The sequence below is a fragment of the Balaenoptera musculus genome, chromosome 3 (assembly GCF_009873245.2).
Source record: "Balaenoptera musculus isolate JJ_BM4_2016_0621 chromosome 3, mBalMus1.pri.v3, whole genome shotgun sequence".
Lineage (NCBI taxonomy): Eukaryota > Metazoa > Chordata > Mammalia > Artiodactyla > Balaenopteridae > Balaenoptera > Balaenoptera musculus.
This window is the reverse complement of record NC_045787.1, coordinates 62,681,672-62,699,028: the sequence shown is the minus strand read 5'-3', so window position 1 is coordinate 62,699,028 and position 17,357 is coordinate 62,681,672. Positions and strand designations below refer to the sequence as shown.

At 44.2% G+C, this 17,357-nt stretch overlaps 1 protein-coding gene across 2 annotated transcripts; it reads left to right on the top strand.

Annotated features, from left to right (window-relative positions):
• Positions 1–966: 966 nt before the first annotated feature.
• ANKRD34B (ankyrin repeat domain 34B) lies at positions 967–16,409 on the top strand. Of its 2 annotated transcripts, XM_036848070.1 has the most exons (4): positions 967–1,111; positions 2,097–2,217; positions 4,046–4,125; positions 14,660–16,409. In XM_036848070.1, the coding sequence occupies exon 4, from the start codon at positions 14,682–14,684 to the stop codon at positions 16,224–16,226; it is 1,545 nt and encodes a 514-aa protein (XP_036703965.1). In that variant the 5' UTR covers positions 967–1,111; positions 2,097–2,217; positions 4,046–4,125; positions 14,660–14,681; the 3' UTR covers positions 16,227–16,409. The 2 variants fall into 2 exon arrangements, with proteins under 2 accessions (XP_036703965.1, XP_036703964.1); XM_036848069.1 differs by lacking the exons at positions 2,097–2,217; positions 4,046–4,125.
• Positions 16,410–17,357: the final 948 nt, after the last annotated feature.

The following is a 17,357-nucleotide window of genomic DNA, read 5'->3' as shown; positions in this document are numbered from 1 at the left end:
CCCTCCTGTGAATCCCCGACCTTCCCAAACAAACAGTTGTGGGCAATGGTCAACCCAGATCTAAGATTCCAGCTCTGTAGAGACCAACTCTGGGTTAAAATGACCTGTGAACTTGCTTAACATATACTTACTAAAGGGCCAAATTTAGCGGATTATTTTCCTAAATAAAGGAAGCCTGCTCAGAGATAAGTGTACTTTCCCCCTTCGAGAAGTCAAAACTACAAATTATTTTAAATTGACATCATCTGAACAACAACAGCAAAAGGTCATAGTCTTTTCTCCACCAGATGATCCCTTATAAATGAGTTAAAATCATTGCTGCTTATTAATTTCATCTCTCTTTAATTCCACAGTGGAGTTTAATACATAAAATATACGTTGTGGAATTTTAATATGTATTAATGTTTTAATAATAGTATAATAAAGTTATAAACTCATCAGAACAAAAGAAGAACGGTTGCTCTCACGAATGCCTCAACCTGAAGTGAGGCTCTGGCTTTACCAAAAGAGGGTACAGGGACGGGAAGGGGTAAGAGAGACCCGTGGGGGACACACACACGGACCACCCGGGTGGAGATGAACTGCGGGGGAGGGATGCAAATGTGGACGGGCTGGGGGACCAAGGGCCGTTATAGAGGGGTGGCCGACGCCCTGCTTTAGGAAAAACGCTGCCGCCCTTGCTCCGGGCCAAGTCGCTCAGGCCAAAGCGCGGTGGCCGGGTTGGGGTGTGGGAATGGGGGGAGGGCGGATACTCGTGGGGACAGAAGGCGGGGCTTCAGTGGCCACACTTTGGCCCCCGGGGCCGCCGCCCACACCTGCAGCACAGCCGCGAACCGGCGCGTCACTCCCAACGGAAACGCCGTGCAGCCCGGGCGTCTGGCGAGGTGCGCGCCTCCTGGCCCCCGCTACGACGCTTCACCGCTCGGGGTCAGACGCCTGCATCTCTCCGCCGGGTGGGGGCGGGGACACGGCGGCACCTACCGGGATCTGCGACTCGAGCCGCCGAAGACCACATCCCAGCCCGGACGGCGTCCCGGGGCCACAGGCACGGAGAGTCCAAGCGGAACCGGGGAGGCGGGAGGCGCCCCGCCGACTCGACAGCGCGTCCCAGGTCAGTGTGAGGCCCTGGCTGTGCGAGCTGCACTTAGGGAAACTTTGGTTTGCGTGTTGGCTGCCGGGAGGAGGGCGAGGAGAGCGCAGCCAGGGCCCAGCGGCCTCCGTGCGCCCCGCCCGGTCCGCTCAGGCCCTGGGAGCCGGCACCTCCCGCGCACCCTGACTCTGCAGAGACCTGGCGCCCACTGAAGGCCTTCGGGGTGCAGGGCCCTGTCCAACGACTCTGCCCCACCATTCCGGGCCGCTCCACGGAGCCCATTCTCGCGCCTCCCGCAGTCCCCGCCCGTTCTTGGCTCGGGCTTTGCGGCGGCGCGGGCTTGGACCCCGCCGGCATGCGGGTTTCGCCTCCTTCTCGGCCTTGCAGCGCTGGGGACGTGATGAGGGTAGCCGGCGGCCGCGGGATGTCTGAGAGGATCCGGGGCAGGGGCCTCGCGGGCGCGGGTCGGCGCCGCAGCGGGAGCGGCGCGCGGTCGGCCAGAAGAGCGCGCGGGTCGGAGGGGCGGACTTGGACGTGTCTCCGCAGGTGTCTCCGGCCGCCTGGCGGCGGGAGGTGCAGGCTGGGCGCCGGGGGGAGGGCCAGAGTGGGCTGCGGAGCCGTTTGCAGCCACTGTCTCCACAAATGCGAGCCACACAGGTGCGGGCAGCCGGGTCCGCGGAGCTGTTGGGGGCGCACAGCTTTGGCGCCAGGACCCCAGTCCCCTTGTCGGATAACTGGGGTCCAGAGGTGCGCCTGCCCAAGCATGGGGGCAATGGCTGCGCCCATCGGGCGTGCCATTTCCCAAAGGAGGGCCGTGTCCTCCAGGCGGGCGGTGCGGGGACCGCTCCGCAGCGGCTCTGGGCAGAACCCCTTCTCGTGGACGGCGATCGCCTCAGCCCGCCAGCTGTGCCTTGGCTCCGAGACGAGGCGACGAAACGCGCACCCCGCCCCCATCGGTGTCCCGGTGCTGTCACCTCAGTCACCTTCCTTTGCCCTTCTCCGACAGCACCTCGGGCTCGCTCCCTCCCCGCTCTCAGGAAAAGCTGAGCCAGCGAGGGCTGTGAAGACGCTGCCAGAATCCTCAGCAGCCTAGAAATCCCATCACCTTGGTTCCCTGAGACTTGGAGGTATAGGTTGGCGTGTCTTTATGTGTGTGCGCTGGGAAGGGGGTGGGGGTGGGAGTGCAGCTCCCCCAGGGCCCAGCCCCAGGGACCTGGGGGACAGCTGAAGTAACTAGAAGTAACCAGCCCTTTTGGGTACGTGTGGGAAAGACAGCAAACCTTACCAGCTACTCCTCCCTCTTGGGCAGTTTCTAAATATTTCTTTCAAGCTGGTGCCAGAGAACACTTTTCCTGGCAAGTCACTATGTTTCCTGGGACAGTCTCAGCTGCATCTTTTGTTCTGGCTCTGACCCTTTCCTTGCATGGGGAGAAGACATATATTTTGCTTGTGGCAGGCAGGCTTGCCTCATTCCAGGTGCAGCTGGCCTGTGCATCCTGGCCTGGGCTGCCCGCTACAACTCTGGACTTTCTCAGACCTGTCTGGGAAGGGTAGGACAGTAGACCTCCAGTACCTGGCCTGTTCTAACTCAAGGCTGTACTCTTCTCTGAGCCTGTGGGCTCCCTTTGCCCCTCTCTAGGCGTGGCAGGCATCTCTGCCCTTCACTCGTGTGCAGGAGAGTTGAGCATCAGGTGGCCTGGAGGTGATGATGGAGACAGCTTGGTGGGAGCCTGAGGCAGGGATTGATAGCTAATAGGTAGTGGGACTGGGATGAAGAATGAAGAGTTTGTCACAGATTCTTTCCGAGCGTGCACGGGAAGCACCCCCTATTGGGAGTGGAGCCTGGAATCTTATTAACAAACTCTCCATGTGATCTTATGCCCACAGAAGGTGGAGAAACTGTTGGTATAGGCACCTTAGCCCCCATTCTCAGACCCCATTAGCCCAGAGCATTCACGTTTAGTGATAATATGTTTAGAACCTGACATTATTGAATTCCTAAGTGGCAAATATATTAGGATCTTCTAAACTCCTCTCAGTCATCTTCAGTAAAGTAGGTATTATCCCCACTTTAGGAATGAGGAAACAGAGGCTCAAAGGAACAACTTCTCAAGAGCCGGTAACTTGAGAGGAGACAGAGCCCCAGGCTTTGATACACAGTCTGCTGCCTCCTCTGGTCCCCTTGTGGGCAGCACAAAGAGGGCATCCTGGGGCAAAGGTGAGGGGCTGAATTTTGAACTTGAAACCCATTTGTTAATTTCCACCCCCTTGCTGCCTTCCCCCACCATGGCCAGATAAGTAGCTTTTTGGGAGGGAGCATAAATCCTATCTGGAGGTGGAGTAAGAGGCTCAGAGGAAAATAAGATTTCTTTCTGAATGACAGGAAAACTGGGGGTGGCTTGGGGAGAAAAAGTCACAGGAAACACCAAGCCTATCATCTCCAAGATAGCTTTTAAAGCACCTCGGCCCATGTGGCACTGCCATGTTAGATACCACACAAATTAGGTACTCAAAACAGAACCCTACTTTGTAAGAAGCAAGGAGACATAAGAGAAGGGACACAGGAACATCTAGTTAAGTCCTGGCAAGCAGGTGAGTAAGAGAACGAGTACCTTTCCCTCCTCAGCCACCTCACCTGCACAGAATGGGGCAGACCAGGTGAGTGCTGCAGCCTTTCCAACCTCAGCAGTCCTTGCAGGGTAGACTGCTTCCTGCACGCACACGCGCGCACACACACACACACACACACACACACACCACACACTGGATTGCCGTGCACAGAATCCACTCCAGACACTTTACAGAGTCATAATCAGTGAAATATGATTAACTGCACAAACACTGTGGGGATGTCTTTCTTAACAAGGAATTAAAAAACTAGACTCCAAATGGGAGAGATGTGTGGAACAAATTATAGGTATTTATGTAGCTCTGAATAGCTTTGATTTCCTTCAGTAGGAACTGACAGCTGGCTGACAGGAAACTCATCCAGGGAGAGAAAAAGTGAAGTATGAAATTTTGAATAATGTTTTCAGGTAACTTTCTATTTCCATGTAGAGTGGGTGTCTGGAGGGGTGAATGTAGTTATGGTTTGAATTGCTTCATTTATCGACAGATATTTTTAGTAGGGCTCATAATTCTAAAATCCAGTGCTTTTTACTTCTTTTTCCTGCCTTCCAGTCCCGTGGTAGCTGGGAATTTCACCAGTCAGCCTGTAGACTCACTTTCTCTCGTTTTCAGCACACGGCTTCCAAGGTTGGAGCCTACCTGATTAATCTGTTCAGAGAATGAATCTTTGTTTTCTTGCCTAAGAGAGTGGTTGTCTACTTGGGGTGGGGTAAAGTTCTGGGGGTCCTGTTGTTCTGTCCAACCATCCTGTCATGTTCAGCCCCGTGCCTCATTGCCACTTTCGGTGTCGTTTGGAACCTCCATGTCCTAAGCTTCCGGGGTCCTGTGGGTAAGCTGGCTTCCTTCTCATGGGGGCCACCTCCCGGGGGCTTTATGTTGTAGCCTCTGCTATGCTAAGGCAGTTACCACACCACCACCCGCCTCTGTCTCCACAGCTTGTTTGAAATTGGTCATCTGATGATATCTCTCTTCCAGTTTTCTGTGTTCTTCAGAATAGACATCTTTTAAAAAAAAATAACTAAACTGTAATTTTAGTGGGGCCTTGGGAGATGGAGAGAGGCACTAAAAGAGTAGAGCAATATGCCATGATGAATTACAAGCAAAGTTAAAGACATTCTAATTTTAAAATCAAAAGCAATTTATCCAGCTGTTTAATAATTAACATCTTATAATAATGCAGAAATTATTGTATCTGGAAATTATAAGGAAAATGCACTTAAAGTATATCTTTTTCCATACCTCACTTATTAGGTTCCATTTATATTTACAAACCATTATTTACAGATTCTAAAACAACATTTTAAATATTTTATGTTATTTAAATAGCCTGTGGATTAGAGACATGATAAAAATAAAAGATAGCTAAATTCTGAGAGAAAAATTTTAAAAAGAAGAACGCAGTGAGTATGAAGGCACAACAGGAAAGTCTTTTTCTAGATGTTGTCTGATTTCATTACCAGCCCCCAGGGAATGAATGTTTCATGATTGTCTTCCACAGATGGGGAGCTCAAGACTCTGAGAGGCTGAGAGATTTGACCAGGGCAACAGCTAGTAATTAGGAGGGTCAGGATGGAAATCTGGGACTACCTGACTTTCATACTTTCTCCAGTTGAACTGCTCTCTGTTTGGAAGGTGTAACTGAACTGGGGAATCACTTAGAAGCTAGATTATAAGAGTCTGACTGAATGTTAATACAGTATTAGCACTAGGTGCCCAGTAAGGATGTTTCACAGGAGGACACAGAGGGCGGGAACATTTCTGAACTAGGATCATTGTAGGCTAGAGACGTGGTTTTCATCCCAGGTGGGGCTTACCTCTATGAAGAGTAAATAAATCAACTTCAATATAGGCATTTTTGACGTGCAAATGGATGAGGTGAGATAAGAGAATGGACTGAAAGAGGGTGAAGGCATGAAGACAAGGGGATTATTCCAATAAAATACTGATTACAAAATGAGACACTAGGAAACCTAACATGTATACACATATGGAAGATAAAGTACCTGATAACTTCTTTTTCTGAAAAATTTAATGCTTAAACAGTTTCAAAATTGCTCTATTAAATGTGAACAATTTAAAAAGTGAGCAATCCAGTGGGCCTTAGAAGTCTTTATAATGAGCAAAGTGTAAGTAAGCCTTTGTTGTTTTTGCTTGACAGCCCTGCAGTACTAAGGGGTGAGGTCTGCCTACGGCCTCATGGTAGATATATTCGCTAGTTGCCACTGGCTAGTGGTGTCACTTGCCCAGCTTCTCTGAGGCCCTGGAGCCCATAGCACCCTCCCTTTCCACAGGACCACGGCGGGGCCGCTGCCCCCCTCAAGCATCGCAGCCAGCCCCCCTTTTTCTCCCAGAACCGCCTGATGCCGAGTGTGGGAGGGAAAGTTATGGCAGGAAGTGGCCGGGTTTAGCACTGTGGAGAAAGATCTTTACATGAGGATAAGTGAAAAGGTTTGAATGTCTTTCCAAAAGATTCTTTTAAGACTTTTTTTTAAAACAACATTGTCCCCCATACTAGAAACTATATGAAAGTTTAATATTGAAATCTGGTATCTGGCAACTGGTTCTCATTTGAATATCTGTTTATCAGATGCTACTTTTGGTCAAAGGTGTTTTTACATGATTGATACTGTTATCAATCTGAAAGTCTAGGCATAAATACTATTGATAACACCACAAAAAGTGATTTATGTTGTAAAAATTGAGACTTACTATGGCTCTTTATAAATTTTAATTATGAAACATTCTTACATAAATGCTGTGTTCTTTTTTGTGTACATGTCCCATTTTACAAAAGAGAATAATAATATCATACAGGTGAGTACATGAAATATATACTGTTTGAAGAATAATAATAAAACGGACACCTATATACACACCACCCAGGTTGAGAAACAGAACATTACCTGAACCTTAAAAGCCTCTGTGTGTCCCTCCCAAATTGCATTGTTCTCCTTAAGCCTCACCAAGAGGTAACTTAGTCTTGACTATTGTGTAAATCGTTCCTTTGCTTTTTTTGTTTTCTGAGTTTCCCACTTGCATGTGATCCTTAAGTAAATTAATTGTTTATTTTTGGAAAACTGGGTAGAAAGCACAAAATTAGATGAATAAAGAAAGATCAATATTAACAATATACGGCAAAAGTTCTCAGGAGAACATAAGTTGAACAGTCTCCGGATCTGAGTTCAGCTCAGCATTCCTGAGCATTTACAAGAGCCCCTCTGGGCAAGGTCATGAGTGAGTCCTGGGAAACATGGGGCTTACCATGATAGGGCTTCTGGCGGGCTGCAGTGTAGAGCAGATAGTGGATATGCAAAGGCAATGGGTTTTGAGTCTTTCTCCTCCTAAGCTCACCATGACTTATCCCCAGATCTCAGAGCAGGTCAAAGGAGAACATTTGAGTAGGGCTGAAACGAGTGCCAGTGGCTGCCCCAGAAAGCAGGGTATGGAGGGGAGAGCAGAGATGTGGTCAGGACAAAGCAAGTCAATTAAAGAACTGAGATCAGGCTTACCTGGGCATTTGGTCCTCAGTTAACAAGATGGTAAAATGGCAGCATGATCTCAGAGAGGATGTCTGTGCACATCCATTATCCTGGCATCTCCTCTCACCATCTTCTTGGGGGTTTTCGGTGCCTTTCCTCTATGATGATCTCCAGATCTCGTTTCTTCTTTCTTGTTCCACCATTTCATCTTGATAGATTATATTCTTCAGTAGATTCTTGAGAGTGTATCCCAATTCTTGACTGATGGTTTGGCTAGATAGAGAATTCTAAGCTGGGAATCAGTATTCCTTCAGATTTTAAAAAATATTCCTCTGTTGCCTAAATCTTCTCTGTTCTCAGTGTTCTGGAAATTTAAAACCATGTGCCATGGTCAGGGTCTGTCTTCATCCATTGTGCTATGTTCTCTTTGGGCCCTTTCAATTTGGGAACTCATGTCCCTCATGTCTAAAAAATTTTCTTGATCTTATTCATCATTTCCTCTCCTGCTCACCCCTTCCTCCACCCCCACTATTTTCTCTTGCAAGAACTTCTATTAGTTGGATCTTGGATTTCCTGATCTAGTCCTCTAATTTTCTTGTTTTTTTTCTCTCTATTCTTTTTGCTTGACTGTGTTAGAGATTTTTATCAATGTTATTATTCAACCCTTCTATTGAGTTTTGCAGTTTGTATCATGTTTTTCTCTTTTGAGAGCTTTTTATGATCTCTGAATATTCTTTTTAATAGACTCTTATCCCTGTTTCATGGTTACAACATCGTCTTATCCCTTTGAGGATATTGAGGTTTTGAAGTTTTCATTTTTCGGACTAATATCTGTCTTCTCCAAGTTGATTTTTCTATTAGTTCTGCTCTCTGTCTTTAATGTAAGAGGCTTTTTTGTTTTCATGCTCATGATTAAAGGGCTTGGATTAAAAACCTAATGTGAAGCTTTTTCACATGAGTGACCTTTAAGCCACACTGTGGGATGATCTGGGTGGCATGTTGGGGAATCCCTGTGATCAGTACTCTTAGGTATTTTCTCCTTGGTAGGTCAGATTCTTGAGAGAAGAGTACAGCAGTTTTCTTCTAAAGGATAAAGATATGGCTGCCATCGTTCTCGGAGCTGAGTTGGGGTAGAAGGCGTGAGTCCCTTCACTCAGTGGTCAGTAAACATACCATCACTTATTCTCCTATTTTCTTGTCCTCAAACATGCCTGGTGTCTCTCAGTCCAGAGACTCTCTGTTTCACCATTTCTGGAGAATAAACCACTGGACATCTTTTGAGGTGGGAGAGGGGCAGTCTTCTATCTCCTAGTGGCTTGGAGTGGAGGAGCACCTCTCAAACTTCAATGTGCATGCAAATCACCTGGGGATCTAGTTGAACTGTAGGCTCTGACTCAGTAGATCTGGGATGGAGCCTGAGATTTTGCATATTTAACAAGTTTCAGGTAATGCTGCTTCTGCTGGTCCAAGGTAGGACCACGGCACTTCCCGGAGCAAGACCTAGGGATCCAACTGCCTCTCTAACAGCTTTTCTCCTAGCCCTCCTTATTTAGCTGTACTCTCCACCCCCTAGTTATAGAGCCTCCTGCTGCCGCCTCTTTCGAGGATTCTGTAGTGTACACAGGCTTAGTTCTCAACTCTACCACCGATGACTCGAGGCACAGCCTTTTCAGGTTGGCTCAGTCAGTTACCACTGGCCCATCTGCTTTCCGGCTTCCAAAATGTTGTTTGTCATCTTCTCTCCTTTTCCTGCTATCTTTGTGAGTTTATGTTTTTTTAGAAAAAAATCTTTACTTTTAGGGGGTTTCAGGAAGGGGCAAAATTAGATGTATGTGTTCTGCCACATCACCGTAACTATAATCATCTGCTAAAATATTTTCCTAAAGTTTGGTTGTAGTATGGTGTAGAGCCTGATTTGTGATAAATAACTGTGCTATTTTAAGCCTCTAGGTCTTTGCACAAGGAGTGTTCTCTACTTTTCCTTTCCTCCTTTTTCTGCCTGCCAAACTCTTTCGCAGTCTTCAAGGTTTAGCTCAAATGGCTGGCCTCTGTGAAGCCCCTTCCGTCCTCAAACCATTAAAGTCTGTGTGTTCTCATGACTTTAACTCATAACCAGCTGCTTAGACAGTAACTCTTCCAAACAGCTATGTAACCTCTTCAGGGCTAGGGCCTATACCTTTGTAGCTCAGTGCCCAGCACATATTAGGTAGGAGCTTATAGCTGTTTAACAATTGAATTAATTTCTATGTGCATGTCTGTCTTTCCCTTTTTTCTTCACTTTCTTTCTGCTCTCTTTATCTCTTCTTTCTTTTAAGAAGTCATTATATTTATTATCTATTCCAGCGGTTCCCAACCTTTTTGGCACCAGGGACCAGTTTCGTGGAAGACAATTTTTCCACGGACCCTGGTAGGAGGGGAATGGTTTCAGGATGATTCAAGTGCATTACATTTATCGTGCACTTTATTTCTATTATTATTACATTGTAATATATAATGAAATAATTATACAAGTCACCATAATGCAGAATCAGTGGGAGCCCTGAGCTTGTTTTCCTGCAACTAGATGGTCCCATCTGGGGGTGATGGGAGACAGTGACCCGAAGTGTGTTGCTTATGTCCAGTCTCCTCCGTGATCTCGTTTTGGTCGCTGTCACTGCAGAAAACCCTGCTTCACAAAGATAGGATGTTGGAAATGGAAGCAGGCTTTTCAGTGCTTTTGTGGCAATCTCAGGGTATTCCACCTTGACTTTAATCCAGAATGTATGGAGATTTGAAGTTGTTTCAAACATACTTTTAAGGCCACCATCATTTGCAGTCTCAAGCGGTAGATCCTCTTGTAGCTTGGACAAAGTTGATTCACCTGGTTTATTCACAAATGGGTCGCATATCCATTCCTTCCCAGTTCGGGGGTCTTTTGTAGTTGGGAAGTAATGCTCAAACTCTTTTGAAAGCTGAGATAGGTGATCATGCACCAGCTGGGAGAAAGAAGGCCCTGGCTCAGTCTCTTTCAAAATCTCTGCTAATGTTTGAAACATGTCAAAAATCCTAATGTTCGCTTGTCACCCCCATAATTCCAGTTTGGCTTTGAATGCAGCCACTTTATCTGCCGACTTGAACACAGTTGTCGTTCTCCCCCGAAGTGACAGATTGAGTTCGTTGAGCGGGTTGTATACATCACACAAGTAAGCAAGTTTTTTTTTTTGTTTTTTTAAAAATAAATTTATTTATTTAATTTATGTATTTTTGGGCTGTGTTGGGTCTTCGTTGCTGCGCACGGGCTTTCTCTAGTCGTGGCGAGCGGGGGCTACTCTTCGTTGCGGTGCGTGGGCTTCTCATCACGGTGGCTTCTGTTTTGGAGCACGGGCTCGATGCACACGGGCTTCAGTAGTTGTGGCACGCAGGCTCAGTAGTTGTGGCTCACGGGCTCTAGAGCGCAGGCTCAGTAGTTGTGGCACACGGGCTTAGTTGCTCTGCAGCATGTGGGATCTTCCCAGACCAGGGCTCGAACCCGTGTCCGCTGCACTGGAAGGCGGATTCCCAACCACTGCGCCACTAGGGAAGCCCAAGTAAGCAAGTTTTGCGACCCATTCTGTGTCACTGAAATGTGCTGCCAGTGGTAACTGTTTTTCTAAAAGAAATCTCTGGAGTGGCTGTCATAACTCAAAAACTCTGGCCAGTGATCTACCTTTAGAAAGCCATCTCACTTCTGTGTATAAGAAAAGACGTGTGTACTCTGCGTCCATCTCCTCACAGAGCTGTGCGAACAGACATGAGTTAAGGGTATGTACTTTAATGTGGTTGATAATTTTAATCACATCCTGCGAAATGTTGTTAAGTTCAGGTGACATTTTACAGCTAGCCAGCATTTCTCTAGGGATGACACAGTGCATAGACTCACATTCAGAAGCAACCTCTTTGACCTGAGTAGTGAAACCAGAAAGCCGTCCAGTCATGGCAGCCGTTCTGTCCGCGCATATACCAACACAAAATGACCAATTCAGTTTTCCTGATATGCAATCATTCAAAGAGTTGAATACTTCTGCAGCTGTGGTGTTTGGTTGGCAAAAAAACGTGCACATAACATATCATGCACATCCTGAAAAATATATCACACAAAAACAAGCATTGTTGCCTTGTTGTCAACATCTGTATACTTGTCAACCTGGATTGCGTACTACGGTGACTCATTAATCCTAACAATTGCGCCTCAGTATCCTCTGCTATTTCATCAATTCATCTAGTTATGGTGCTAGCCGAAAGAGGAACACATGCCACCTTTTGAACTGCAGCCTCTCCTAAAAGTTCATGACAAATGTCCTTAGCAGCAGGCAGGATCAACTCTTCACCAATAGTAAAGGGCTTCTTAGCTTTAGCAATGCGGTTAGCCACTAAGAATGATGCTTTCAGTGCAGACAAATTTGATGAAGTGGTGGCCTTCAATAATTGCTTCTGTTTTTCGTGTTCACGTTTTTTTCTTTTGAAAAAGTCCAAAGGCTTGTCTTTTTTTTTTTTTTTTTTTTCAAATCCTATCTTTCCCTTTCTTTTTTATTTATTTATTTATTTATTTATTTATTTATGGCTGTGTTGGGTCTTCGTTTCTGTGCGAGGGCTTTCTCTAGTTGTGGCAAGTGGGGGCCACTCTTCATCACGGTGCGCGGGCCTCTCGCTATCGCGGCCTCTCTTGTTGCGGAGCACAGGCTCCAGACGCGCAGGCTCAGTAATTGTGGCTCACGGGCCTAGTTGCTCCGCGGCATGTGGGATCTTCCCAGACCAGGGCTTGAACCCGTGTCCCCTGCCTTGGCAGGCAGATTCTCAACCGCTGCGCCACCAGGGAAGCCCCAAAGGCTTGTCTTTTAATGCAGGGTGCTTGGTTTCCATGTGGCGAAGCAGTTTTGAAGGTTTCATGGCTTCCTTGGATAGCCAGCCACATATTATACAGAGCAGGCTTGAAGAATGTGAATCGCCTGTTGCAGTGAACCTGTAATTTAAGTAGGACTCTTGGTATTTTCTTTTAAATGCAGCTTCCCTTTTGTTGGCAGTCTTAATTAAGAGTCTTCTGCTGTCTCATCATTGTGTCTTTTCCCCCTTTCAAAGAAGCTCTCCAGCAACGTTTGTTTTTTACTCATTTTGGCTATGGTTAGCTTGTGGGCTTACCAAAACTGTGACTGAGACAAGTGCGCAGTGCGGGGAAAGAGGCGTGGACGGAAGTGGTAAATAAAACAATGGGTGGGCCACATGCGGACTAAAATAAGTATCAGATTCTGACTTAAAGCCTGCCACCAGATGCAGCTGTACAATTGAAGTACATCAACTCACTTGCCACTATAAAGCCTGCCACCAGATGCAGCTTAATTGTCACTTGCCACTCACTGATGGGGTTTTGATAAGAGTCTGCAAGCAACTGATTTATTGTGGTCTCTGTGCAGTCAAACCTCTCTGCTAATGATAATCTGTATTTGCAGCCACTCCCCAGCGCTAGCATCACCGCCTCAGCTCCACCTCAGATCATTAGGCATTAGATTCTCATAAGGAGTGCAACCTAGATCACTTGCATGCACAGTTCACCGTAGGGTTCACACTCCTTTGAGAATCTAAAGCTGCTGCTCATCTGACAGGAGGCGGAGCTCAGGCGGTAATGTGAGCGATGGGGAGCAGCTGTAAATACAGATGAAGCTTCGCTTGCTTGCCTGCCACACACCTCCTGCTGTGCGACCTGGTTCCTAACAAGCCACAGCACAGACTGGTACTGGTCCGTGGCCCGGGGATTGGGGACCCCTTATCTATTCTACTATACAATAGAAATTCATGTCCCATATTCTTTATTTTAAAAGTAAATGAGTAGAATAAATAATACTTCTTGATTTCTCAAAGCTACACAATTCAATGAAATAGATTTAAATATTATACAAACTTTTATTTGATTTTTCTCCCCAGCTCTAAGGACTGTTACAAGACTAACATTTCCTTGGCTCTCGATAAAGACATAACTCTTATCACCTAATGAAATTATCTGTTGAATAAGTTTAAATCTAAATTTGTATTTAGGTATTTATTTATTTATTTATTTATTGGCCATGCCGCATGACTTGTGGGATATTAGTTCCCTGACCAGGGATTGAACCCAGGCCCTCAGCAGTGAGAGCGCAGAGCCCTAACCACTGGACCGCCAGGGAATTCCTGAATCTAAATTATTTAAATAAATTAAACATAAATAATTTTCAGTTTTAATGATAATAAAGTGTTTTTAAAGTCTATATGTCTTCACTTGTTTCTAGCCTAGAAAACTTTTTTGGAGCAACTGTCAAAATTTAACTCAATAGTATGTTGCTAACCCCATAACCTAGTCAGTGTATAATTTAAGTAATGGAATCAAGAAAAATGCACGATCGCATGCTCACCATTCCTATCTCAGTGTGAATTCCAGACATTATGTCAGTTATTTTAACATCTTGTAGTCCAAATATTTTTCATCCTTTAAAAGAAACATCGGGCGTTCCCTGGTGGTGCAGTGGTTGAGAATCTGCCTGCCGATGCAGGGGACACGGGTTCGAGCCCTGGTCTGGGAAGATCCCACATGCCGCGGAGCAACTGGGCCCGTGAGCCACAACTACTGAGCCTGCGCGTCTGGAGCCTGTGCTCCGCAACAAGAGAGGCCGCGACAGTGAGAGGCCCGCGCACCGTGATGAAGAGTGGCCCCCGCTTGCCGCAACTAGAGAAAGCCCTCGCACAGAAACGAAGACCCAACACAGCCAAAAATAAATAAATAAATAAATAAATTCAAAATAAGCCAAAGTCCAAACTGTCCCTGGGATGACGTTTGCTAAGGGAAGTGTTAAACCCATGGGAATGAAATTGAGAGAACTGCATGCAATTCTAGAATTGAAAGAAATCATTCAAGTTAGTGTAAATATGAGAAAGAGCTGAGTTTGATTCTAAAAGTGGAAAAAAAAAAAAAGAAACATCGAAATGCCCCTCAAATTGAAAATTTAGATCTTAATTGCATTATTTAACTGAAAAGCATGTTTAAGTAATTAATACTAAGAAGTTTTTTTGTATTAAGCTACCATAAACATGTTCTATTTTAGTTGATTCAGTTGCAGTTACACAGAATTTTGGCTTTTTTGCTTAAATTTGCATTTTAATATTATTTTAAAAATATTTTTCACAGGTGGAAACTAAGTGGATTATTGTTTAATTGATGTGGGATTTAGAGAAGTACTAGGCTAGTGTTATAAATATTCAGTGAAGATTTTGGGAAAGTAAATTTTAGTTTGAACTTCCGTAAAGGTTGTTACTATTCTAAATTTTTCAAATTTTGCTCTATATTTATTAATAACATAATCTTATTTATGTCTTCTTTGTCTATACATATTTCAGAAATTAATTGTGAATAACAACATTAATATAAATTGGGACATTGATTCTGGCTAATCTTTTGTTCTTCATCTTCTTTGCTAACCAGGTATTGATTCTGACTTTTGAAGATGGATGAAGGTATAGAAATTTCCAGTGATGGAAATTCCCTGATCAAAGCGGTCCATCAGAGCCGGCTTCGCCTTACAAGACTCTTGCTGGAAGGTGGCGCCTACATTAATGAGAGCAATGACCGAGGGGAAACACCTTTAATGATTGCTTGTAAGACCAAACATGTTGATCACCAGAGTGTCAGTAAAGCCAAAATGGTTAAATACCTATTAGAAAACAATGCTGATCCCAACATACAGGACAAATCTGGGAAAACTGCTTTGATGCATGCTTGCTTAGAAAAAGCTGGTCCTGAAGTTGTTTCTTTGCTCCTAGAGAGTGGGGCTGACCTCAGCTTGCAAGACCACTCTAGTTACTCGGCCCTTGTTTATGCTATAAATTCAGAAGACAGAGAGACCCTGAAAGTCCTACTTAGTGCTTGCAAGGCAAAAGGGAAAGAGGTCATTATCATAACGACAGCAAAATTGCCCTCTGGCAGGCACACTACCAAACAGTACTTAAATATGCCTCCTGTGGATATGGATGAGCGTTATTCCCCAGCCACCTGTGCCACTCCTTCAGAAATAGACTTAAAAACAGCCTCATTGCCACTATCACATTCTTCTGAAACTGAAATGACACTTTTTGCCTTTAAAGATCTGGAACCCGCAGGAAGCAGTGATGATATGGGGGACCCAAGCTCCCCTTTGAGGAAGCCTCGTGTGGCCCCTAATGGGCCCAAACTACCTCAGGCTCCACACTGGATCAAGAGTCCCCCCTCATTAATGCACCAGAACAGAGTGGCCTCATTACAAGAGGAGCTCCAGGATATTACTCCAGAGGAAGAATTATCCTACAAAACCAATGGGCTGGCACTTTCCAAGCGATTCATCACCAGGCACCAAAGTATTGATATAAAAGACACAGCACATTTGTTAAGAGCCTTTGATCAGGCCAGCTCAAGAAAGATGTCATATGAGGAAATAAATTATCAATCATTTTTTTCAGAAGGAAATCAGCAATGCATTGACATCCCAGTTGACCGGGACCCAGACTCTAACCAGACAATATTTACTTCCACCTTAAGAAGTATAGTTCAAAAAAGAAACTCGGGAGCAAATCACTATAGCTCTGATTCCCAGCTCTCAGCTGGTCTTATCCCTGCAACTTTAGATGATGGCAAAACACTTATAGGAAAGAAAAAGATCCTCTCACCATCTTCTTCTTTGTTGTCAGGATCCAAAGAATTGTTGGAGAATATCCCACCAGGTCCCCCGAGCAGGAGAAATCATGCCCTTTTAGAAAGGCGTGGTTCAGGAGCTTTCCCTTTAGATCACAGCATTACACAAACCAGACCAGGATTTCTGCCACCCTTAAATGTGAATCCTCACCCTCCCATCTCAGATATCAATGTCACCAACAAGATTTCCAGCCTTCTTTCTTGTGGTCAAAAAATGCTTATGCCAACAGTTCCTACTTTCCCCAAAGAATTCAAAAGTAAAAAAATGTTGTTAAGGAGACAATCATTGCAAACAGAACAAATTAAGCAATTAGTTCATTTTTAAGAGACACCTAGCAAATACATTTTGTTCACATGTCTATACCAGAGAAACATGGAACTAGAGAAGAAAATTCAAACGTTCATCCTTTTAAATCTTTTAAGTGGTTAGTCCATAATAGGGGTATCAAAATGTACTGTGTATCATCATATTAGGCACTGTGGATATACAAATAATAGATAGCTTTTGCTAAGGGAATTCTCTCAAACAAAATTAAAACTATTTTTTTTCAAAACCTTCAATACTTAACAACCTTCATGTGGTTCAAGTTTTTAATTTAAACAAAAATAAGCAAAGAAAGAAGGTCACATATGTTGGAGATAATTTTTAAAATTTCAGATTTGCCAAATATTTTATTAGGAAACATTGTGTTCAAATCAATTTTTAAAAAGCATTTCATGATTGTAATTTTCCATGATGCCAACAGCATAAAAGAAAACATAAACAGCTGTAGTGTTCTATGATCAATAAGCCTAAGCTACAAAGAAAGAATGAACTAATTCTTGAAAAATGTTGACTGCAGGTAGGTGACAATCTAATTAACATTTTAAAAGGTCAACCATTATAGTAGATGAGGCAGCTAATATGTGTTGTCAGCTTAATAAGTGTCAAAAATGGCAGATCCGAGTTTTATAAGCTAGTAATAATCTGTGCCAAGTGTTTGTGTGCTGTTTTTTGCTTTGCTTTGTTTTTTAATGTTATTTTATGGAATTCTTCCTTCTCCATATCTTTTAGTTCCTGTTATTGTTTTTTGAAGCTTATTCATATGTTCCCAATAACAAGATAATACAAAATTTAAAAAGCATTTCTCGTTTTCTTATTATCAAAGTGTTCTTGTCTTTTTAAAGACAACCAAAAAAAAAAAGTTTGGGATTTATCACAAATAGAAACAAAATGCTTGCTTTGGTTGTAAAAAAGAAAAACTGATTATTAGATTATCTTAGGTTAGCTAAAATTAAGAAAGCCAGTAGAAATTTAAGTACAAAATGTATTAAATATTCGGTCAATATTAAACAATATCTTTTTTTCGATATATAATTATTAGACATTTATATAATTAGAATAACAAGGATAATTTCCTTGTGTGACATTCCAATCATCTAGTATTTAGGACCTGTGAATAACTTCTAACAAAGT

Excerpts from the sequence above, each read along its gene's own strand:
- ANKRD34B (XM_036848069.1), top strand. The coding sequence starts at position 14,682 with ATGGATGAAGGTATAGAAATTTCCAGTGATGGAAATTCCCTGATCAAA.